Raw genomic sequence first — 24730 nt, forward strand, 5'->3', positions numbered from 1 at the left:
AATAATATTTTATGTTGTGAGACAAACTTTATTTTTTGTATTTTTTATAGGTTTTTCTTTGACATTGTTCTTCTCCTAGTGCATATAATTTTTTAATGACATCTATAATAATAGGATTAAAAATCTTTAGAATATGTATTGTGTGTATATATATTGAATAAGTTATTTTTAATAAAATTAATTTAAATAGCATAAAATAAAAATATCTGTTAATATTTTTAACTTACTCTATCAGACAATCTCCCGTGTAATATAAACTTAAAATAGTGCTGAAAAATGATCAAAATTAATTCTTTAATTTAAATAACATATTTAAATAAGTATAATTATAAAGATCTTAAAATATAATTATATGAAAAGTATGACAAAATAATAAAAAAGTATAAATAGTAAAAGTAATAAGAGTATTTTTTTCATAAATTTATTTTAAAATATAATAAATATTTTTATTTTATACCTAATTATTTAATAGAATCATTTTTAAATAAATAGGCTCTTTTTCATTTGTTAGTGTAAATATTTTTCATAAGCGAATTACGAAATGTGAAATAAAGTAATAGCAATAAGAGTCAAATGCATGATATATAAGTATGTCAAATAATATGGAATTTGAATAGTTTGTAATTTAAAATTTGTTATGATAATATTATTATGACACTTTTAATGTAGATGTTTATTGTATTTAATTAATATTTATATTTTTATTAAATAAGAATATGTAATAAATTAATTAATTATGGGAGTTATGGTTTTATTTTTTTAATTTTTAATTTTTTTAAAATTTGATTGGTTGATTTTTAAATTTTATCAAGTAAGTAAATATATTGACGTGACATTATTAAAAAAATAAAAATGACTTAAATTTAATGTACAAAAATTGACATAAATTTTTATATAATAAAAATAGATAGATATATAGATGGGAAGCGTTGGATTTCAATTAATTGAGGGGGAAAAAAAATTAAAACGTAAAATTTTTTCCGTATATTAATATTATTGTTGTTTTCTCGAAATAGCTTAGAGGATGATTAGACTGATTCATTAGGGAAATTTCTCCTTCCCGTAAAAGTAACAAGGATGAAAGAATTAAATTTCTCGCAAGAAAACAAAAAATTTAAGTAGGGTAAGTAGGGTGAATAAACTAGTTTTTAGTTTTAAAGCGACATTTTATTGGCTAATTACTTTAAAAATTTGAACTTAAATTTGGTTCTCTAAAATTGTGGTCAAAGAATAAAAATTTGAACTTTGGAAGAGACAATTAAAGAACTAGTATTATTACAATACATGATATAAATTTACATAAAGGTTGAATCTTTAATTTAAAATCATAAGTGTCTTGAAAAAAAAAAACAAAAAATATTTATAATCCTTCATGAAAAAAATAAATTCATCCTTGCTCATTTATAATCTTATGTTTATCAGCGTACGTTCCTAAAATGCCACTCAATTCAAGTGCCGAAATCCATAAAATAAATGTATATTACTCAATCAAAGTAAAATTCCCATCCGAGCCAGGAAAATGGTGCCCGCCATTGTTATTTGTTAGGGCTAAAAGAATATCCCAATTCCAAAGCTATTCTAGCTAAACAAAAATTTATTTTAGATACAAAGAAATTACAACACCTGGGTGGTCAAGTACATTCTTTTCCCTAAATCCACCGCTTGGCCTTGTTGACCTTGACTTGATATAACAGCCATAAGTTACAAGGTTGGCTCGGAACTTTATGTCATTCGAAGCAATATTTCAGCATCCTATATACATACAACTCATAGAAACTCAACAATTCATGTGGATGTTGGGATGAGAGCTAAAATCTGGGTCTTAATTCTTCCCATGCACATTTGAATTTCCCTGTAAATTGGAAGGTTTTGGGGACAGCATGGATGCAGGCTGGTGACAGCAGAATCTAATATCTGAGCCACATCGGATGGAGGATATTGTCGTTCAGTACAAGTCTGCGTTGAAGAAACAGTATCCAAAAATGTGGTTAGTATTCTCAGAAACATGGTAATAAACGTCAGCTGAAGTTGAAAGGCAAAACGGTTAACAGAAAGAGATGTTCACTCAAGACCACACGAACAATTTGTGTCCAGGTTCTGGACACGTATGACAAGAAAAATGTTTAACACATTTGGAAATGATAAGTTGATGCATGTTATAACCTAAATTACCTGAATCATGATCAATATGGCAACACAGGAAGTGATGAGTTCAGAAGGAATTTGAGCGTCTACTTTGTCAGAATCATTACGCAATTTTTGACCAGATACATCATTAAGTAAAGGCTCAGATGAAGAGAAAATTGATCGAGTATGGTTATCGAGACTTCCATTCCCTTGCTCTTGGGACTTCATTGCAGGCAAGGAAGTGTTGTGGGCCAACTGCTGATAATTGATAGAATCCAATACCTGTCCAATCTTGAGGAAAGCATCTTCGCCTTCCTTCACTGAAGCTAAGGCCTGAATAACATCATCAAGTACAAATTTTAGAAACACATAGCTTGAGGTAATACATGAACAAAGTTGACATAAAATGTATTCAACCAGGGTTCAGGGATCTTAGGATAAAATCGCTAGTTCATTACATCTGACTTTATGTCTAGTTCTCCATACCTGAAATGCAGCATCCACCATTGCATGTGCTTTTACCCTGGATCCTTTAATAATTTCAATAACAGTTGATCCTAACTCTTGAGCCAGAGAACCATCCAACATACCGGGAAGGCCATCATGGACATTTAAATTTGCTTGGGGTTTCAGTGGTAGGGAGTTTCCTGTGTAAGTATTACGTTGCCTCAGATGAAGCAGAGCATTAGAAACCTGAGAATGAAATAATCAATCTTAAGTTACTATGATGTCAAAGGACAATATTGTGATAAATAATAACCCATGGAAGCCACATGCCTGTTCACTGGCTTCCTTTAGCTGTACAAGTACCGTAGCATAATGTTTCCCGAGCGCCTCTGAATCTTTAAAGCTGCCACTATCAATTTGGTTCTCCAATATGGCATTGTTGCTATTTTTAAGCTCCATTAACAGTATTTCCTGTAAGATTGCCACAAGAGAGTCAACAAGCTTATCAATAGGCAAAAGAAATCTACATACAGATGGATCCAAATAGATGCCAATAAAGCACCTAAATGAACCACGAGGGAGAATTATAAGAGTTCCAAAATTACTGCATGGAAACAAATATACATTTATGCCCATGGAGACCTTTTTATCAAGAAAACGTGTCAGCTCAGAAAGGGCATGTATGTTAGCTTCCTTGGTTTGATGGTCTGTCATGTTACATGGTTGAGCACCCACTGCTTGCTGCATATAGAGTTGAAATAATTAAACCTTGAGGAAGGTAAAAAAAATTTTAAAATTCTGGGACATATCATGTAAAACCTGCAAAATCAGCTGACGTGGAAAAGCATGGGAAATAAATACCATAGAACAAACACCTAATTTTTATAGTTCTACCCACAAGTATTATACCAAGGCCAAACATGTATCCTATTAGTGTCTGATAGGTTGCCAACACTTCTATTCACATTAGCTGATTTTATGGAAACAAGAAAAACAAGTAGTGATTAACTCATCCAGTTAACTGTTTTTTGATAGACTTCATTCAGTCAAATGTATCAGTGAGAAACAATTGTAAAATATATTACTTGAAGGTTGTTACATCAGTCAAACAAAGTAAACAATTTTTAAGTTGCAACTATGGATCTACCCTACAAACTGCTAATTATGTAGTGTTGTTGGGTAACCCAAAGAAAACTTAATTAGCAAAAAACATAAAAAAAAAAAAGCTACTGGAATCCCTCACCTTGCCAAAGATGAGAGATAAATGGAGTATATAATATATTATAATAATAAAAAAATCTTTATTTTAAAGGGAAAAGTAGGTGATATAGGAAGGAAAAAGGAATAACCATATCATCAGGGATAAAGAACATCTAAAACTCAACCAGGGTATTGATCCTCATTATCAATAGGCAAACTAACCTTTTCCTGCTTAGCCAAATTGGGTGCTCTCTCTACAGGATTGCTTGAAGTGCATGTCAGGCAGCCCCCAAAACTTGAAATTCCATCCATTTGTGGTTCTTTACTTATACAAGGGAATTTACAAGCACCAACCTGCCTCCTTAGAGCTTCTGGCATATTATCCAATGGATTCAAAGGCATACAATCAATGTCCTGCATGCAAAATTCTACTCATTAGAAGGTTCAAGAAATTTTTACATTTAGCGAGGAAGAAACATTTTGGACTTATTTGAAACTACCTCTTAGAGTATGGGAAAAAGAAAAGGCATGAAATGATGAATATAAGAGATCATGTTACCATGACAAATTCAACACCCAATTCAGGAAGGTCAAACTGAACCCTGCACTTGTCATGGTCAACTGTAAGCACACTTCCATCATGAATCTCTCTTGTTTTTGGATGAAGAGCAATTACTCGCTGTCCAACATATAAAGGCTTAGCTAAATCTGTTGGTAGTCCATCCCTGATACCAGTCCGCAGTTCAGTGTAATGTTTCCTAACAGATTGCCTGTACTGTTCAAGCTTTTGTCTTTCTTCTCGAAGGAAGTGTTCAGAGAATCTGCGAGGTTTGCCAAGGGAACTGCAGAGACAAATGCAGTGTCAAATGTTTTTCTCATTATATACTTCCACTTTAAAAAATTTGCAGTAGATATGCAAGCCACATCTGAATTTCATACCTTTTTATGACACTCCATTCAACACGAGTCAATCTTGGGATATTCCCTAGTCCAACATGATTTAAGTACTCCATGAACTCCCGTTTGGAAAACCATGGATAATCAATTGCACTATAAAACCATTCAAATGCACACCACCTGCGAATCATAGAAGATGACAAGCAACTAGAAAGCTTTTCCTGCATGTAACAAATTAGAAAAGGGGAAAAAAAGAAGATATTAATATCCCTCTAAGCTTCAGGAGCTAAATACTTTAAATTGAGCAAAACTTTTACCTTTAGAATTGATGCCTTATCTTGGGGTGGGCTAGAATACTTATTAGGTTGACCTTTTAATTTGTTCTCAGAAGACTTCTCTTTGGGTATAAATGTTCTCGGCAAACTCATTTTACGTTTACTAATTCGTTTAGTTGGTAAACTAACAAGTTGAACTTCTGCAGTTGATACGATCAAATCCTTCTGGTCAGCACACAGAGAACTTTCTGATGATCTTACTGACTTTTGCTTTGCTGGAGTGGATGTCTGACCAGTGTGCTTTCCTTTAATCAATGGTTTGTCCTCTTCATCTACAGCCTACAAGGCATGCAAAATATCTTTAACAAGTACAACATGAATACATACCAAGCATCTTTTATAGTATAATAGAGTATATATATCAACCTAATTTTCTGGGACAATTAACACGTTGCCAAATAGGACGAGAATAACTTCTAACCACTGTGCCTCTACATAACAGATTAAACTTTTAGGAGAGATGGTTCATGATATGGTGTCAGAGTCTCTAACTAAAGAGTCTATAATTCGAACCATGTTGAATCCCCATTCTTTTAAATAAAGCTAGACTTTAAGCATAACACGAAACAGACATATGCATAAGACTATAAAACTATTACTACTTATCCCTGCCACCTCAATAAAGTAATAGACTATAAAGGTCAAGTATGCTTCCAAAAACAATAAATGTATAAAGATTTCCATACCTCATCATTTAATGGATCATTTGGATCAGAATCATGCTTTGCATTGGCCAGCTGAGAGCCACAAAAAGATAAGAGGTGCAATCAATTCAACTGAGGAACTAAAGAAAGTCAAATATAATATCCGATCATTGTTTCATAGAGGGATACAAAATCACGTGGTATTCTAATTATATTCTGATTTTGAAAACCGCCATTACTAAATAATAGCAATTCAAAAGAAAAGAACAAAAAAATAAAGCATGTAACATAGACAGAGATTGTCTGTGCCATTATAAATAGTTATACATTAAGAAAGAAAAGCAGCAGTTATAAATCCTGATCATCCTTCTACATCATTATGACACATCTACTTAATCAAAATCTACTTTTGTAAAATCTTATGACTAGCATAAATTGTGAATTACAAATTGTGTTTACCTTTGGAACCATGGGTTTGCGCTTTCTTTTCCATGTTTTATCATCAGTGGGAAGCAGCTCTTTTGATTCAAACAGAGCCTTACTTTCCTTATCATTTATTGTTGTCCTTCCAACTTTAGACTTTCTGGATGATGAAAGCTCAACTCCACGAACTGAAGGAACGACCTTCTGTTTCAAACTAAGTTTACTTTTATCTCTGTTTTGGCTGGTTGATGTGACTTCCGGCACAGCAGGCTTTTCGTCTTTATCAACAGTTGTTCTTTCTTCCTTCAACTGGACAGATGATTCTAGATGGAAAAGGGAGAGGAAACATTGATTAATAAACCAATAAACATGGGCAAAAGTAGCAACAAGTAGGTTGAAGTTCAAGGTATTTGTGCCTGAATAATATAAAAGATGCAAAAAATTCATCCAAACTAATATGAAGTCAAAAGTACAAATAAATAATCATGCCTTCCAATGTGAAGAACTTAGAAATTGCATGCTTCTTTTCTTGTTCTAGACTATCATGCTCTCAGTCTCAAGCAATTGGGTCATCAAAATGCACCATAACGAGGAAATCATTCCAAACTAAGTGAATAGAAGTATAAAAAATTGCATTGACAACAAAAATGCTAGAGACTGAAAATTTTTCTTATTGGATATAACTATGTCGTCTTGTCTCTCTTTGCATGCTACTGTTAATATATCAGAAAGCAACACCACACTTACCAGATTCCATAGTAGACGCCGGTATCATTAATGACAGATCAGCCAAAGCATGCAAAGCATCCACGGCAGAGCTTTCATCAGCTGGAGGAAATAAGTGAATATTGTCACTATAAAAGGGTGAAAAGGTTAACCTTGCTCAAGCCCAAGGTATAGAACGGAACTTATACATCTGCTTTTTGCACAAGCAGCCGACATAGATATGTTAGTGACGACATAATTACCTCCAAAGAAAAGTTTCTTACTCCTTTTCTGGGGTTTTGCATTAGTAACCTCAACATCAACTTTTTCCTTCAAGCTAAAATTAAGTCCTTCTTCGGTGCCACTACATGCTTCTCCGCCATCATCAAGAAGATGGTTTCCAACATTTTCCTTTCTCTCTTTCTTTCTATATACCTTTTTTCGTTTCTGATTAACTTCAACTGTGCCACTACCTTCCATATCCTTCAAGGAGCTAGTATCTCTAGCTTGTTCCCCATTTTCAGCACCCCTGCTTTCTATACTACCTTCCATGAATTCCTCATCCAAAGATGTGTCATAAAACTTGGCAGGAACTGTCCCAGATTGTTGCTGGTTGACATAGTAAAATCATAAAAAAAATTTCAAAAAATCAAATTCCACATAACCTTATATTTGAATGGTTATTCTTATTCACAAATTTAAAATCTAAATTTATTTTTGAAGCAATAACATTGCCAATACAAACAGATGACAAAATGCAGAACAGCAGTCAAATACCATTCTTTCCCAGCTCTGAACAGGAGAGAACTTCTGCTGTGATCTTCTGTGTGGTGTTTGGGATACTTGAGGAGAGCCACCTCTTTTTGCAGCCTCAGTTAACGCCAGTGCTGCAACATGTGCAACTTCATCATCATTAGCATCAAAGACCGACTTCAACATTCTTTTATTAGGCGAAACATAATTTTCCCTTTCATCTTTCTTATAAGAGTAGTAAACTGGAACACGAGGTGTCCTTTTCCCAACTGCACGAGGCTGGCTACCTGATTAGTTGAACAACCATTGACATTAATCAATTTTGTATAATTCATTGTATAGTATGAAAAATAAATTTGAAATATAGACTTTGATGAAGTAGAAATGAAGTATACTAGTAACTAGTTGCATGTTCAATTCTAGTTAACATCCATTGGAAGGGATGAGGAGTTCAATAATGGTCAAGTTATATCAGTGCCAGAGAAAAAACGAAGGGAAACTACCATCAAAGCGTCTTCTCTTCAACAGAGAGAGGCAACCATCATTAGAAGCAATTGACTGAGTATGGACAGAATCTTTTGAGGCACCAAGCTCAATTTTTCCACGTTTTCGTTTCACCGGTTTTCGGGATCCTGGTGAATCAATACTCTCTTTTTCACTATCACTCTCTTCCTGTCGATTACAAGCACAGAAGATTGCAACTCAGAAACATATCATTGACGCCAATGAAACAATTAGGAGCAGAAAATAGAAAATCCAAACCAAACTCAGGAGAAATCAACTTCTCCAAAAATCAGTAAGTCTTAATTCTCAAACAGAGGTCAAATCCAAATGTAACAATGAATTACATCACTTCTATTGCCATGACAGCGGCTTAAGAAAAGATATGGTAATATCATACTACAAGGCAGGACATTGGCAATATCCAAAACAGATGTTTTAAATTGTTTTAAAGACTGTGAGTTCCAGTCTTCTTTCTGAAAGCTGAATCTTTGCTATTGCAGAAGTGTTTTTCAGAAGAAAAGCTGCTTTTGGATAATAATAGGCAAAAGTCACAGTGATAATGGAATTTCAGAAGCATAAATGAGCAATAAACTTCATCTAAAAATCTAACTCTTTTAGACGTACCAGCACATTATAGTGATCTGTCATCATTGCAATGAGACCAACAACAGAAGCTGTTCCCTCCGGCAGAGATAGGTAAGCCTAAGAGTTACAACAAGTAGTTTCAGTGGCACATAAAAACGAAAGAACTTAAGCACTGAACAACATTAATAAAGTCAGTTCACATCAACCAGAAGTAAGAACCTTGGAAGGAAGTATGTATGTATGTATGTATGTATTATTATTATTATTTTATAAAAGAAGGAAAAAACAAGATAGAGATTAAGAGGTCCTCTATACGGGAGCAAAAAAAAAATCACACGAGCTATCTTTGAGACATAGCTTTCCAATCTCTCAACTTGTCTGAGGAGGGGCAATCCTCTATAAAGATCATGGGCTTTATGAAAGAGTATCACTTTTTGCGGTTTAATAATTACAATCAGACGAACTGATAATCATGGATGATATCTAATATAAGAAGCAAGCATGGAGGGGATGAGGAAAAGGGGAGGAAAAACAAAAGTCTGAGCCATCCATAGGTGTAAATCAAGAGTCATTTAATCATTTTCTAGAAGAAGTCATCTAAATAAGCCCAAATAAGATGAGAAAGTTAAAAATAAAACACACTATATATATATATATCAGGAAGCAGAGTATATAATGATGAGTTTCATGGCCTGTAACAGCACAGTGCCCACTAACTTTTATGATATTACCATACCCTGTTCATATTGTAAAGAGCCTCCACCATTTCAACAGATCTGTTGCGTACAGCTGCAGCAACCTGGAAATCCAAATAAAGTAATCAGAATGGAGAATAGTATTAATAACTCTACTACCTATGGTCAATTTTTGAAGATAAGTTTCCAATGAACTAGCAACATGATGGGACAAAATAACAGCAAATCAGAAGCTCACCTTCTTCCAGTCTTTTCCGTACTTCCTATATGCCTCATAAAAACGCTCTAGCTCATCTTTGTTCCACTGAGATCCCAATTTATCCGACAGCTTTTTCTTCTGCATTAAAAAAGTCAGGCTTTAAACAAGAAAAGAAACAATGGCCAAAGCAAGTAGTGTAATGGAATGGAATTAATCAAAGTTATACATAGAAAACGACAAAACGTAAACTCCTATCATCATGTGAAATACATATACATAACAATAAGTTAATGAACCAACATTAAATGTTAAGTATGACCAACAACTATCATGCTATTTACGTAACAACGGCTGTTTTGACCGTACCACGTGGAGTATGGCAAGGCACATTGCATATACTCCTGCCTAATTGGGGCCTGCCTCAAAATATAAATGCAATAAAATGAAACGTACCCTTTGCTTATTTTTATTTGAGTTCATTCCCTCTTTCTCGGGAGAGACCTCATTTAAACTCGAGAATCGCTTATTCATACTTCTAGGCTTCCTAGTTGGAGCCATAAATTCTTTATCTTTCTGCAACGAATTAATTGGGGGAGAAAAAATCAGTACACAAGCCAAGTTAAGAAAATCATCCATTAAACTGATCAATAATGCAAAAAATTGCAACATAACAGACAGACTTTGCTCTATGACAACCATTCAATAAATGTCCACATTATATGCGTCCAAAATCCTCACCCTTCTTGCTTGTTCCAACGAGATATACAACTAAAGATATAGCTAACTCCAAACAAATTTGAAGAAAAATGTTCAACAAATCATTATCACTCTTATTGTTGCCCTCATATTTTACAAACAAGAAAAGTACAGCATAAATAAATTATAGTCATACACTAGAAATTTTCCACGAGGTAGAAATGTTCTTCTGCAATCAAGAACTACACTTCTGCCCCGACAAAAATTGCTTCTAATTGATCACCAGCTCCAACATCAGCTTAGATCAGATTGAATCTGAAATACGTGAACCCTGCACCAAAAACTTAAAAACTTAATTAAAAGCAGACTGAGAGAGTAAGCATAATTTAAATCCGTAAAATCAGTACAATAATTTGAAACACACATCAAGCACTTCCAAATCCAGCAAGATAAGCAGAAAACTTTACTCGTTTCGATTCCTACATAAAACATATCCAGTGAGTAATCAAGCTCCTCGTCTCCGAATTCAAACCATAATTCTCACAATCGCATCGTAAGCGCGAACACACACCGAAAACGAAAAACAAAATAACGCAGCTTAGAAAGAAAAACGCAAACGCGAATGAGCTAGAAGAAACAGATTATAGCAAGAGTCAATAACGTAAGAGCTATTCTTTTTTGAAAAACGAAAACGGAAAAGAAATTAGAAGCTCATCCGAAGAAAAACAGCAACATTATCAGCAAAAACAGTCAAGAAGCCAAATCTCTTAAAATCAAGCAAAGATCGCTGCAAATTGCTTCTTTGCATGGAACTCAAACCCTAAATTACAGATCGGGAAGTGAAATTTGGCTCTGCGGTTCTCACCGTTTTGTAGGGTTCGAAGCATATGCGAGAAGAAGAGAGAGAAACTTGATGGCAGACAGGGTTTAGAGAGAGAATGAGAAAGAAGGGAAAAAAGAAAAAAGAATGAGCGATTGCCGCCAACTCCAACTCAATATATGGTTTGGGTTTTGGGTTGGGTTAAGGGATGCAAAATGCAATGAATGAAATTGAAATGATATTTTTTCTTTTGTTTTTTTGAAGCAGTGCGTGTATCATTATCATGGTGAAGGATGAAGACGGTCTATGGACTGTGGGAAACCATGCACCTTCGTATTAGGCTGCTCGTTACCCTACACGTACCCGGGTGTATCTTTTAGACAGTCTTGATTGTGCGACTCATAGGGAAGTCCTGGTTGACGTTTTAGACGATTATATTTGAAATTTTGGTTCTGCATCTTTAAGGTAGGTTTGCGCACCAACCCCAAGGTTTTCGCTTATTGTCAATTTGACCCCGGAATTTCTTTTTATCCCCACCAACACCAAGGCACAGGGCCACTACGGGAGTTCAAGACTGATTCGGTACGAACTGAGATATATTCTGTTTGATTTATATTTGTTACTTTTATTCAGTATTATTTTTGGATCAGATTTGAATAGGAGTGGCAAACAGGGGCGAAGCTACATACATTAAAAGGGGGCAATTGCCCCCCCTAATTTTAATTTTTTACATATAAATTATATGTAAATTTCAGTTTAGCCCCTCTTAAAATTTTATTTTAATCTTATTTTATTGTGTAAATATTTTTGGCCCCCCTCTAATATTTCATCTAGCTCCGCCCCTGGTGGCAAACAGATTGAAATCTGCTGAGTCGGCTTGCGTAACCTACTAAAAAAATAGGTTAGGTTGTAAATTTAAAACCGTCAAACTTAAAAAATCTGTCTAACTCGCACCGCCTAATCGGTAGGATTTGGCGGGTTTCGGCAGGGCGGAGTCGGCTTCTTCGCCGAGTCTAACGTTTTTATGGTCAGGGTCGTTTTTTTACAAATTTTTATGATGTTATTGATCTACAAGAAGATAAAGATGATAATTAAAGATGTTTTAAGTTATATTTTGAATATATTTTATGTTTAATTGATTATAAACTTAAAGATGTTTAATTATATGTTTTGGACAATGTTTATTTTACTTTAGATAATATTGATTTTATTATTTTATTTCAAAAAACTTAATTTATGAATATATTTATTACATATTTATAATTATAAAGACTTTAATATTTATGAATTTAGAAATTATAATTTTTATTACATATCATAACAACATTGTTTGTACTTATTAGCCCATGCTTCTCTTCCTCCTTTATTTTGGCATCATGCTTTGCAAATAGCAACTTACCTTCTCAATATTCTTTCTCATAAACTATTACACTATCAATCTCTTCTTTGCATTCTTTATCAAAAGAATCCTTCTTATTTCCATCTTCGGATGTTTGGGTGTTTATGTTATCCTCTTATTCCCTCTACAATCATAAATAAACTTCAACCCCGGTCAACTTCTTGTGTTTTTTTGGAATATCCTTTACATCATCATGAGTATAAATGCCTTGATTTGTCATCTAGAAAAATCATCATTAGCTGTCACGTCTTATTTGATGAGACGCAATTTCCCTTTGCAAAGGTATATACTCCTTAAAATTACACTTATCGATTTTTGGAAGATGGGCCATCTCCTTACGTGGTCCATCATTTCACTACTCCAACAAACTCACCAGTCGCACCCTTTCCTACCTCTCCTGAGCCCATCTTACCGAGCCTAGCTTCTACTTCCACTCTCCCACTTATCTCTCTTCCTTGCCCAACTCCAATCTCTCAATCTAATCTACCCACAGGTCCTGTTACTAGGAGTCAACATGGGATTTATAAGCCTAAGAAGTCTTTCAACCTTCTTGCATAAGTATTTAAATCCCTTTTACCCCGTTATCCTGTGTCTGCTCTTCGTGACCCAAATTAGAAATTGGCTATGGATGATGAATAAAATGTTCTTATTGATAATAAGACGTGGGAGTCGGTGCCCCGTCCTCCAAATGTTAATGTCATTCGGTCTATGTGAATTTTTGCTCATAAAGAAAAATATGATGGTTCTTTTGAGAGGTATAAAGCTCGTCTTGTAGGTAATGGTAAAACTCAACAGGTGGACGTGGACTGTGGTGAGACGTTTAGTTCGGTAGTCAAACTGGAGACTATTCATGCAGTTCTCATTTTGGCTCTTTCTAAGGCTTGGCCAATTCATCAACTTGACGTCAAAAATGTTTTTTTACATGGCGAACTCAAGGAGACTGTTTACATGTATCAACCTTTGGGGTATCGGGATCCTAATAAATCTAATCATGTGTGTTTACTGAAGAAATCTCTTTATTGGTTGAAACAGGCTCTGAGGACTTGGTATAAGAGATTTGATGACTATGTCCATACTCTTGGGTTTTCTCATAGTACTTCAGACTATTCTTTGTTTGTTTATCGCTGCGCTACTTTTCTAGTTTATCTCTTATTGTATGTCGATGATATTATTTTGACTGCTTCTTCAGATGAGCTCCGTCAATCTATCATATCTCTTCTTAGCTCGAAATTTGCTATGAAGAACTTGGGCCTGTTGAGCTATTTTCTGGGCATTGCAGTCACTCGTCATACAAGTGATTTATTTTTATCTCAAAAGAAATATGTTGTTGAAATCATTGATCAAGCCGGCATGTCATTATGTAAGCCATCTCCTACTCCGGTAGATACAAAACTGAAGCTCAGTGCTACTACGAGCAAACCTTTTGAGGATCCATCTCTTTATATGAATCTTGCAGGGGCACTTCAGTACCTTACATTCATGAGGCCCGATATTACTTATGCGGTGCAACAAGTATGCTTATTCATGCATGACCCACGGGAGGAACACATGCACGCTCTTAAGCGCATTTTGCACTAGATTCAGGGTACTATGGATTTTGGTCTTCATCTTTATCCATCTTTCACATCCACTCTTATTTCATATACTGATGCTGATTGGGATGGGTGCCCCGATACACGGCGTTCAACATCGGATTATTACGTCTTTCTGGGTGATAACTTGATCTCTTGGTCCACTAAATGTCAAGCTACTTTATCCCGTTCTAGTGTAGAGGCTAAATACTGAGGGGTTGCCAATGTGGTTTCTGAGTCATGTTGGTTGTAAAACTTGCTGTTGGAGTTTCATTGTCCTATTCAGAAGGCTACACTAGTGTATTGCAATAATGTTAGTGCCATATATCTTGTTGGTAATCTTGTTTAGCATCAACGCACTAAGCATATTGAGATGGATATACATTTTATACGAAAAAAGGTGGCTCGTGGCCAAGTTTGTGTATTACACGTCCCCTCGCGCTATCAGATTACAGATATATTCACCAAAGATCTTCCGTTGGTGTTATTTGAGGATTTTCGGGACAATCTCAACATTCAGCGACCTCCTGCTTCGACTGCGAGGGTGTGTTAGAATATATGAAAAATATATTCTAACAGATTGTGTATATCATCTTTGTTAAGTGTATGTTTAGCTTTCCTATTTATAGCGTAATTATACTCTTGTATTTGGGGTATATAAATGGATTATTCTAATGAAATGGACGGGGGGATTAATCTCTTTCAGAAAGAATTGGTGATAACTTGTTGGCCTTAAGCGAATAAGTGTTGCAGCATGTATAATGGCATGCTCCAAATAGAGGTGGGGAGATTTATTCTCATAAGTAAGGGTCTAACAATCAATTGGAGCCGTTTAATAAGTGAATCTGCTAGTCCATTTTGTGTATGAACATGAGCTATTGGATGTTCAATACTTATACCATTGGCCATACAATAAGCATAAAAAACTTGGAGGCGAATTCATCAACATTATCAAGACGAATTATTTTGATTGAATTTTCTAAAAACTGTGCTTTTAATCGAATAATTTGAGCAAGTAATCTCGCAAACGTCAAGTTGCGAGAAGATAATAAGCACACACGTGACATTATCTTGAAGATACATCTAATAGGACTATAAAATATCTAAAAGATCCACATGATAGATGAATAGGTCCACATATATCATCTTGAATCCTTTCTAGGAATTCAAGAGACTCAAATCCAATCTTTACTGGTGATGACCTTAAAATTAGCTTTCCCTGAGAACATGCAGCACACTAAAATTCACTAGATTTAAGAATCTTTTGGTTCTTTAATAAATGTCCATGAGAATTTCAATAATTCTCTGTATCATGGTTATTTCAGGATGACCCAATTGATCATGTCAAATTATAAATTCATTTTGGCTAATATGCTTCTGGTTAATAATGACATGTGATTCAATTGCACTAATTTTAGTATAATATAACTTATATGAAAGTGGGGGTAACTTTTTTAAATTAACCTTTTTATTTAAATCATGAGTTGTGATATATAAGTACTCATGATTTCAATAAGTTCCTTAAAGACTTAGTAGACAACAGTGCATTATTTACTCTGAATTTTGTTTCTCTGAGAAACAAAATTATAGCTCTTTTGGAACCTTCTATTACATTGCCTGAGTCAATAATAGTATTAACACATTCTTCTTTCGGTACAAGATGAGTAAAATATATATATTACTTTTGAGAATGGTATACGAACTTGCACTATCCGCAAGGCAAAGATTTTTATTATATGTCCTTGCCATTTTCTTCAAAGACAAATAATAATAAAATGAGTAAAAATACACGCGCAGTAAAATTGTATTCCTGATTGGAACTTTTTTTTAAGAAGCACAGTACATAGTATCATATATTAAAAATTTTACTATTATTATTATTATAGAACTTGACATATTTAGTGATTTTAAAATTTTTAAACACAAACATTAATATTTTATTAAACATTATTTATATATATCATACTTGAAATTCAAATACATAGAAAATAAAAGTTAATAAGAAGTTTTTTACATTATTTATTTACACAAGTACTTAACGAACTCAAATATTAAACTTTTCCATCATTGATTAAATGACCAATATTTCCTTCAAGATCCTCAAAGAAATCAGATACTTCATAATGAGTGGTGTAATTTTCAACATCATTTGAAATAAATTTTGTCTCCTTTCCTTTGTCATTCTTTTTCAAGAATGCTTGATAAAGATTAACTAAGTGTATTGGGGTACGACAGGTATGCGACCAATGACCCTTTCTACCACAACAGAAATATTTACTCTGTTGATTTATTTTACCAATTATTTCTTTCTTTGTCCCACTTCTGGTGAGATCCTTTATTGTAAACATACTTTTTCTTCCTGCCATAATTTTTTTCTTATTAAAACATTGCCATTTACCTCTTCTGGAGTTATAACTTGTCGCATTTGCTTTAGGAAATAGAGCGGCGCCAACCGGGCGCGCTTCATGATTTCTTAAAAGCAATTCATTGTTTCATTCAACAACAAGAATGTAAGAAATTAGTTCAGAATATTTTTTAAATTCTTTTTCTCGATACTGCTGCTGCAGGAGCACATTCGAGCCATGGAAGGTCGAGAAAATTTTCTCTAACATGTCATTATCAGTTATCTTTTTTCCACATAATTTCATTCGTGAGCTAATTCGGAACATTGCTGAATTGTATTCATTTACGGATTTAAAATCCTGTAGATGCAAGTGTGTCAACTTATTTCAGGTTTGAGGAAGTATCACTGTCTTTTGATGATTATACATTTCTTCAAGGTTCTTCCATATATCTGCAAGATCTTTTAGTGTGAGATATTCATTTTTCAATCATTCATCAAGATGACGATGAAGGAAGATCATGACTTTCACTTTATTCTTTTGGGATGCTTTATTTTCAGTCTTAATGGTATCTTCAAGATCTATTGAATCGAGATGAATTTCAGCATCTAATATCCATAATAAATAGTTGTTTTCAAATATATCAAGAACATTAAATTCAAGATGAGAGAATTTTGACATAATAAAAATTTATTACCTGCGTCTTCCTAAATTTTGATCAGAGACTTGTGTTGATAACGTGTTGTAAAATAGATAAATAAAGAAAAAAAATAAATATAAAATAAAAAAGTGTAAATAAAAAATTCTAGTATTAATATTCACTAATATTATTATCTCAATATAATTGAAATGATTCATATATATTCACTACTTCATATGTTGATGAGAGTACATATGTGGAGAGAAGTGTTTTTATGCTTGTGTTTGTGTTCACTACTTTATATGATTCATATATATATTTCGAGCCTTGCTTTTTCTATTTATATAGGAAAAACTACCATTTGTACCCATGAACTTTACGAACGCTGACAAAAGTACCCATGGAAGAAGAAAAGTGACTTTGTACCCATGAAAGGCTGGATCTGTCTGTCGATAGCACCCGAACGTCATTAAAATGTTAACTCCGTTAAGTTAAAAGCCAACATGGCACGTTAACTGCTTACCTAGCTTTTGATTTTTAATTTGAATTTTTTTAAGAACCTTCCAGGTGAATATAGAAGAGAGAGAGAGAGAGAGAAACGATAGAGGCACTTCGCGACATTCCATCTTCTTCCTCACCACCCTTATGCATACCCTAGCAGAGAGAGAAACGTGAACCACGTACTGAACCCGACGCCACCAACCAATCCGCCCAACCGCCTCCGTCCGCCCAAAACACCACTGGCAACCAGCAACGCCCAATCCTTCTTCCATTTTCTTCTCAATTTCCCTATTTCTTCCCTCCTTTGCACGTAGTCACTCTGTCTCTGCACGAACAGCCCCTGCTTCGCATCTTCCAGTCCAGCGAGGAACCAAGGGCAGCGAACTTTTGTGCCGCTGCGACCGCCGCTCCTCCGCCTCGCCCAATTTCTTCGTCCTTCCCTCTCATCAGCGCAGGTTCAATTCCCTTTCCCTGCTTCCCTGTCTTTCTTCTCTTTATTTTTATTGCTTTTTCATTATGTTTTAGTGATCTGGGTAGGTTAAGTTACATGATTTCTGTGTTTTGGAGTGAATGTGTTTGCTGTGGCTGAATTTTCTGGGTTGTTTGATGCCAACATCGAACTAAACACGCTGTCTGAATTTGCTGCACACCACATGCTCGATATATCGCCTGAATGAAGTTTTTTATTTAAACCTTATATCTGATCAGCATAGGGCTTAAGTTTTGTTTTCATTAGGCATTTTAATTCACAAATATGCAGTTTTCTGAACTTCGTGATGATGATTTTGATTAAACTTTGGTTATGCGCTAGTTGAATGTCCTTGTTGAACACCAAGTTATCTATATTTTGTTGTCACTCAATGAAGAGATACCTACCTAACAAAATGTAATTTGGTAAATTCTTCATATTTTACACAGTTGAAAACAATACCACCACCACCATAAGATAATTATAGTTTTCAGGGGACATTTTTCTGAAAACATTCACTATTTTACACGGGTTGGCAGCAAGCATAGCCTATTACATATTCCTCACCAAACATCATAACATGTATATCTCAAATCATTATTCTATAAATCAATAATTGAAACCCCATTTTTCATGTAATAAATAATGGAAAGGATTAAGGGATGTATTGGGTTGATGAATGCAATTTAGCTTCTCTTATTGCTTGTCTCAAATAAAGTGCAACTGTTTTCTGAACTTTTTGATGATTATTGTGATTAAACTTTGGTTATACGTTAATTGAATGTCCTTGTTGAAATAGTAGGTGTATTGATATGGACTGTTCATTCTTTTTTTATTGACAGAAATGGCTACCACGACGCATATCACATTAATAATACACCATAGAGGTAGACTTGAAAGGGGATCGGATGGCAAGTTGTGTTACGCAGAAGGTGAAATTACTGAGGTGGAGAGAGTTAACGTGGATACTCTGAATGGCTTCTTCATTAGTGACCCACTGAAAAACATTGGGTATCCAATCATCTCTGATTTCTACTGGCGACAGCCTGGAATGAAAATTGAGGGTGGTTTGAGGCTTCTGCGACTTGACATGGAAGTTGTTAAGATGTACGAAGCTGCTGTGGATAATGGCATAAGATTGAATTATACACAGAGCACCCCATTAGCCAAGCAGATGTTATAGATACGAATGAAGAAGCTGGTGTAGAAGCACCTGGTCAGGTTAATGTAACTCCATCAAGGAGGAGGAGGAAAGTTTGTGTCAAGATGACTCCAACTCCAAAGAAGGCAATAGGTCCTAGAAGAATTCTTCACCTGGAAGGGGTACATACTGAAGCCCAAATTACAGAGGAGACCCATGGTACAGAAAAGGCCCAACCAGATGCTAGCCCAAATCCATCAGTTCCAGCTACACCAAACACAGTTCCTGTATCTGAAGAATTTGCTACACCAAACACAGTTCCAGCACCATCTATTCTGCTTGACAACAATGCCCAGCCAAAGTCACCAACATACACAGAGCCATCCTCTACCTCTCATGATCCACAAGACGAATTGCTCACCCAATATGTTCCTTTACCATAGAATCAACCTTCCTCCCAAGCCATGCCCGAACCACATCCAACCCCCCCCCCACCCAACACCCCTTCTACCAATCCATCTACCACAGTAAATGCTCCAGAAATACAGAATAACAACACAGAGGAGGGTACTAGAGGTAGTAGGAGAAAATAGATAAGGAGATCTACTAAGAGACCCCTTCCAACTGGACAAACATTTATCCCTAATGCAGATTAGAATCAACCTCCATCAATATTTATTCCAGTGGATGGGAGAGAATATTCAGATGATGAACCTGGTGTTCATTGCTATGAGTCAGAGGGCCTCCACAGCATTGAAAGTGATGAGGATGACCAGGGAAGGTCATTTTCACAGGGCAATGCCGATGCACCTGTTAAGGAGGTGAGACTGGAGCTTGAAATGGAGTTCGAGACTCTGCAACAGTTCAAGAAAGCTATAAGAAAGTTCAATATTAACCTTGGAAGAAGTATTTTTTTTCCCAAGGATTGATTCAACAAGATGCAATGCTATTTGCTATGATGAAAACTGCCCGTGGCAAATTTACTGTGCCAAGAGGTCATGTCCGGTGAGTTATCAAGTCAAAATATTTGTCAATGAGCATACTTGCCCACGGAACTTGCATTGTAAATCTGCCAATGAAAAATGGGTAGTTGATGAGTTAGAAGAGAGAATAAGGAATCAACCTGATGTGACAGTAAAGGATGCTGAGAACTACTTCAGAACTGAGTTTGATGTGCTTGTAAACGAAAGAAAAATTTATAGTCAATGGCAACAGCAAGAGAAAGGATTGAGGGTTCCGAGGCTGCACAATATCTTAGGCTTCGTGACTACTCCAATGAGATACTGAAAACAAATCCTGGTACTACAGTAAGGATACATACATCTCCTATGCCTGGGTTGGAGAGTTTCTTATTTAAGAGAATTTATGTTTGTCTGAATGCATGCAAGAGAGGATTCGTTGAGGGATGTCGACCTTTTATAGGACTAGATGGCACATTTCTAAGAAGATACTATGGAGGCCAGTTACTTATTGCTATTGGAGCCAATGCAAATAATCATATCTTCCCAATAGCATATGCAATTGTTGAGTCAGAGAACAAGGACAGTTGGAAATGGTTCTTAGAGCTCCTACAGGATGATGTCGGTGACCATGCAGCAAATGGCTTTAACCTGATGTCGGACATGCAAAAGGTAAATATATTGTATTTATTCGAAACTGTTTTAACTGACTAATTGAATAAAGCTTAGTCAGGTTAATTGGTTGTTGTAATTCGCTAAACTCAGTAGTCTAAGGCTGGTTTGTATATATTTTAATTGATCTGATTTCAGTTTAGTATATTCAACTGATGGCATTTAGTAGTCTTTGTCTGATTTGTATATTTTTTTAATTGATCTTATTTCAGTTAAGTTGGTTGAATTGAAGGCATTTAATAGTCTTTGTGTGATTTGTATATATTTTAATTGGTCTGATTTCAGGAAACTTGGTTCTTAATCGAAACTGTGTTAATTTAGTAATTGATTAAATGTTTGTCAAGTTATGCAATTCTTATTATTTGCTAAACGCAGTTATAAGTCTATGTTAATTGATCTGAATTTAGTTTAGTTGTTTCAATTGATTGCATTTAGTTTAGTACCAAATTTTAGTCTAAACCTCACCTTGTGAAGGAGTTTATTTATTTATATTCAATTGTTTTAGTCATTCATCCATTGTATGGTCAGGGGCTAATTCCAGTAGTAAAGGACATCATGCCAGGTGCACATCACAGATTCTGTGCCATGCATATCTATCAGAACTTTAGAAAACAATGGCCAAACTTAGAAATGAAGGCTGCAATGTGGGCATGCTCAAAGGCTACTACACCACAAGAGTTTGAACTTGCAATGGGGAGGGTCAAGAGAATAAACCAGCACGCTTGGGAGTATCTTAACAAAATTCTCTTGCAACAGTGGTCAAGATCTCACTTCAGTGAGTACCCTAAGATTGACTTCTATACAAATAACAATTGCGAGACCTTCAACGGCAAAATTAAAAAGATGTGAGAAAAGCTGATTATTACCATGTTAGAGGAAGTGAGAGGTTATGTAATGAGGATTTTGGCAAGAAACAAGAAGGCACTTGTCGAATATCATGGTAGAATAACCCCTATGCAACAAGGCTGTTTGGAAAGGGAGAAAAAAGACAGCAACTATTGGAGGCCCTTCCTATCCGGTGATGAAGATGGGAATGTCTATGAGGTTCAAAGGCTACCTGTGAAGGTGAGTGTAGACTTGGGGAGAAGGACCTGTTCATGCAGGTTATGGCAGCCTACTGGATTTCCATGTAGGTATGCCTGTGCTGCCATTGCATACCAAAATCGAAGGGCTGAGGACTTTGCTCACAACTGGCTTACTATGGGAGTATACAACCAAGCATATCAGTGGACAATTCAACCTGTCCCAAGCCAGGAGTACTGGGAGAAGGGAAACCACTATCCATTGTTGCCTCCTATGTATAGGAAGCCTATTGGGAGACCTACTAAAAAGAGAGACGCTCGTAGAGATGGTTCTAGAGAGAATCCTGATCCCCATAGAGCAAAGAGGAGATATGGCCCCATTAAATGTACATATTGTCTGAAGGTATAACCTAACATTCCATGTCTCATTTGTTTACTTCTGCATATTGGTTGTCTAATAAAGAAATTAAAATTGCAATTATTGCTACTGTTTTCTCAGACTGGTCATAATAGCAGAGGATGTGACAAGAAGAAAGAAGCTATGGCTAATGGAGGAGCTACAGCAGGTAGTGGTAGTCAGCATCAGGGTGCAGCAGCAACAACTGAAGGTATGGGTGTTGATGATCTTGATGAGGATGCTGCCAGAGAGCAAGAGATGTATTGGAAAGAGACTATGGAGGTAGCAGATGCTGAAGCATCAGCTTCATATTCACCCAGTGTAAGTTATTTATATCCACTCTCTTCTTCTACTTATTGGCATGAAGATAAATTTATCTTGCATTAAAAATTTGAGCTAATGCAATTATCCATTTATAGGTGAATGTTGATGATCTGAACTGTGTGAATCCTTCTGAAGAACCTATGGCAGTAAGACTTCCACCTTCTAACTCCTCTACTGCATATGTGCCACCTAGACCTATCATAAGCCAACCATGTCCAAGAGACCATTAGGAGGAGAAACATTAAGAGGCCACCTCCGTCACAACCTTCTCCCTTCAGACCTGCCCCACCACAACCTACTCCCATAACGCCTACCACACCACAACCTTCTGTTGTTAGGCCTACATCACCAACTAACCAATCGCCTCCAAGAGTTACCAGACAAACAATGCATGGTGCAAGTTGAGGGACCACTACACGATTTATGCGATTCATGCCAACTCCACCATCCACAATTCAAACACCAGGCAGATGGCCAGTACCTGGGTTCCGTCCACCAACAGGAGCATCTTCAAGTGGCAACAACAACAGGATTTCTAGTGGCAGCAGCAACTCCACACCCAATAAATAGGACTTTCTAGTGTGAATTTGTTTTTTGATGAAGTACTTACTGTAATGAGAGCTCTATGAACTCTGATATTATGGTTTTTTTGTAACTTATGCCTAGTGCTTAAACATCACAACTTGATGCTTTCATGTTCATGGTTTGTATTAGTTCTATTAAGTACATTTGATTTGCTACTGCTACATCAAACTCATACCTTCGTTTTGAGGCTTTTGTTGATAACTGCATATGAGTAAATTACTTCAAGGTTTATTATAGCTTATGGAATGAATATTTAGTTCCATTTTCAGGTTACAACTTCGCTATTTATTTTACAATACCATGTTTCTGGCTAGATTAAGACAAATCACGACATTTATATTTCTTTTTTTTGTCAAAATTGAGTTAACTCCAATCTAACAGATATCAAATACATTAACAATCATGGATATTAATGTCATAACACAACTTGACTTTTTCCACAACAAGTGAAGATAGTAACAGAGTTTCGAAGTTCATCATCATCGAGACCAACCAGCTTCTAACTTCATCATCATTGTAACCAAAAAGCTGTACAAAAATTCCCCAGGACAACATACACCATAAGCACAGTTACATATTGATTAATTGGAGTAGATTCAGCCCTACACAAATCAGTAAACTCAAAAAATAGTTATAATCCATGACCTAATAGTTCTAATTTTACCCTGGAGCTTCCCTATCTTTAACAAGATCTTCACACTATTCTCTTGAATCTCTCTTCTTTGCCCAGTGACATTGACCTCATGGTTACCACAGGAGCTATCTTGATTTTTTCTAACAAGGGCTCTTGCCAGTCCTTCCCATCCTCCGTCAATCTCATCCACCCATACAAAATACTTGCAATCCATCGTCTGTAGTGTGAAAGGGAGGAATAAGGAATCATTCACAATAAGTTAATCTGATCAGAAGCACAAAAACAAAAAGACTTACCTTCCATAGAGGAAACCTTACGAACCATCTCCCAGGATTTGTTAAGGTTCCAGATTGTAGCAACACCACACCCTGTCCACAAAAGCATCTCCCAGACAAAATCTTCTCTTCACCCCTCTTAGAAGACGAAGTCCCTTCTTCGCTGATGCTTCCATTCGAAGAAAATTGGTTACATCTGTTTCTCCTAGACATTCTAGGGTTTTGAAATTGAAATTGGGAAAACAGTTGAGGATAAATTAGGGAAATGAGTTATATTATAACGGTATATTTATACTTGGACACGTTAGACTGCTGATTCAAAGCCAGGTAAGCAGTTAACGTGCCATGTTGGCTTTTAACTTAACGGAGCTAACATTTTAATGACGTTTGGATACTATCGACAGACGGATCTAGCCTTTCGTGGGTACAAAGTCACTTTTCTTCTTCCATGGATACTTTTGTTAGCGTTCACAAAGTTCATGGATACAAATAGTAATTTTTCCATTTATATACATACAAAGTCTAATTTTTCAATCTTCATTAATTAAATTTGTCTTGAGAAAGTGATTCTTTCAATATTAAAAAGCTGAGCCGTCGATTTAATAAAACAAGCCATACTTTATTAATAGTAGGCATCTATATTACAACAGATGTTAGTTTTTAGCATTTAAAAAAAAAAAAACTCAATATCGTGCTGTGACTTTTGCACAAATTAGAAATCCTAACATCTATAATAAAGTATTTTTCTTAATAAATCAAAAAAAATTAT

The 24730-nt window shown here is 35.5% G+C and overlaps 3 protein-coding genes across 6 annotated transcripts; 2 read left to right on the forward strand and 1 right to left on the reverse strand.

The window, feature by feature from the left end:
* Nucleotides 1-1461: 1461 nt before the first annotated feature.
* Nucleotides 1462-11464, reverse strand: ALY2 (ALWAYS EARLY 2). Of its 4 annotated transcripts, none has more exons than XM_016350046.3 (21): nucleotides 11076-11464; nucleotides 10407-10541; nucleotides 9968-10087; nucleotides 9554-9652; nucleotides 9357-9419; nucleotides 8660-8737; nucleotides 8035-8203; nucleotides 7556-7818; nucleotides 7042-7387; nucleotides 6821-6901; nucleotides 6110-6396; nucleotides 5693-5743; nucleotides 4989-5285; nucleotides 4714-4892; nucleotides 4334-4616; nucleotides 3997-4188; nucleotides 3217-3315; nucleotides 2938-3045; nucleotides 2614-2820; nucleotides 2173-2460; nucleotides 1462-1956 (listed from the first exon to the last, which is right to left on the reverse strand). In XM_016350046.3, the coding sequence occupies exons 3-21, from the start codon at nucleotides 10070-10072 to the stop codon at nucleotides 1786-1788; spliced, it is 3366 nt and encodes a 1121-aa protein (XP_016205532.1). In that variant the 5' UTR covers nucleotides 10073-10087; nucleotides 10407-10541; nucleotides 11076-11464; the 3' UTR covers nucleotides 1462-1785. The 4 variants fall into 4 exon arrangements, with proteins under 4 accessions (XP_016205532.1, XP_016205530.1, XP_016205531.1 ...); XM_016350044.3 differs by having other exon boundaries at nucleotides 2905-3045; XM_016350045.3 differs by having other exon boundaries at nucleotides 3199-3315.
* An 8834-nt stretch (nucleotides 11465-20298) lies between these two features.
* On the forward strand, nucleotides 20299-21573 carry LOC148554673 (uncharacterized). The gene is made up of 2 exons (XM_088490431.1): nucleotides 20299-20724; nucleotides 21253-21573. The coding sequence occupies exons 1-2, from the start codon at nucleotides 20299-20301 to the stop codon at nucleotides 21571-21573; spliced, it is 747 nt and encodes a 248-aa protein (XP_088346557.1).
* Nucleotides 21574-21924: 351 nt separating this feature from the next.
* LOC148554674 (uncharacterized) lies at nucleotides 21925-22530 on the forward strand. Its single transcript, XM_088489931.1, has 2 exons — nucleotides 21925-22149; nucleotides 22246-22530. Exons 1-2 carry the CDS (start codon nucleotides 21925-21927, stop codon nucleotides 22528-22530), a joined length of 510 nt encoding a protein of 169 aa, XP_088346057.1.
* The last annotated feature ends 2200 nt before the right edge of the window (nucleotides 22531-24730 follow it).

Source organism: Arachis ipaensis, chromosome B6 (genome assembly GCF_059453495.1).
Source record: "Arachis ipaensis isolate K30076 ecotype BB chromosome B6, ASM5945349v1, whole genome shotgun sequence".
In the NCBI taxonomy this organism is placed as follows: Eukaryota; Viridiplantae; Streptophyta; class Magnoliopsida; order Fabales; family Fabaceae; genus Arachis; species Arachis ipaensis.

Bases quoted from the DNA above. Each gene is read 5' to 3' on its own strand.
- LOC148554673 (XM_088490431.1), top strand. From the start codon at position 20,299: ATGGCAACAGCAAGAGAAAGGATTGAGGGTTCCGAGGCTGCACAATAT. The intron at 20,725-21,252 runs GTAAATATATTG...TTGTATGGTCAG, and splicing joins TGATGTCGGACATGCAAAAG to GGGCTAATTCCAGTAGTAAA.
- ALY2 (XM_016350041.3), bottom strand. From the start codon at position 10,072: ATGGCTCCAACTAGGAAGCCTAGAAGTATGAATAAGCGATTCTCGAGT. The intron at 7,819-8,034 runs GTAGTTTCCCTT...TCAACTAATCAG, and splicing joins GAAGAGAAGACGCTTTGATG to GTAGCCAGCCTCGTGCAGTT. The intron at 3,316-3,996 runs GTTAGTTTGCCT...CTCTATATGCAG, and splicing joins ATTTGGCTAAGCAGGAAAAG to CAAGCAGTGGGTGCTCAACC.
- LOC148554674 (XM_088489931.1), top strand. From the start codon at position 21,925: ATGGGAGTATACAACCAAGCATATCAGTGGACAATTCAACCTGTCCCA. The intron at 22,150-22,245 runs GTATAACCTAAC...CTGTTTTCTCAG, and splicing joins AATGTACATATTGTCTGAAG to ACTGGTCATAATAGCAGAGG.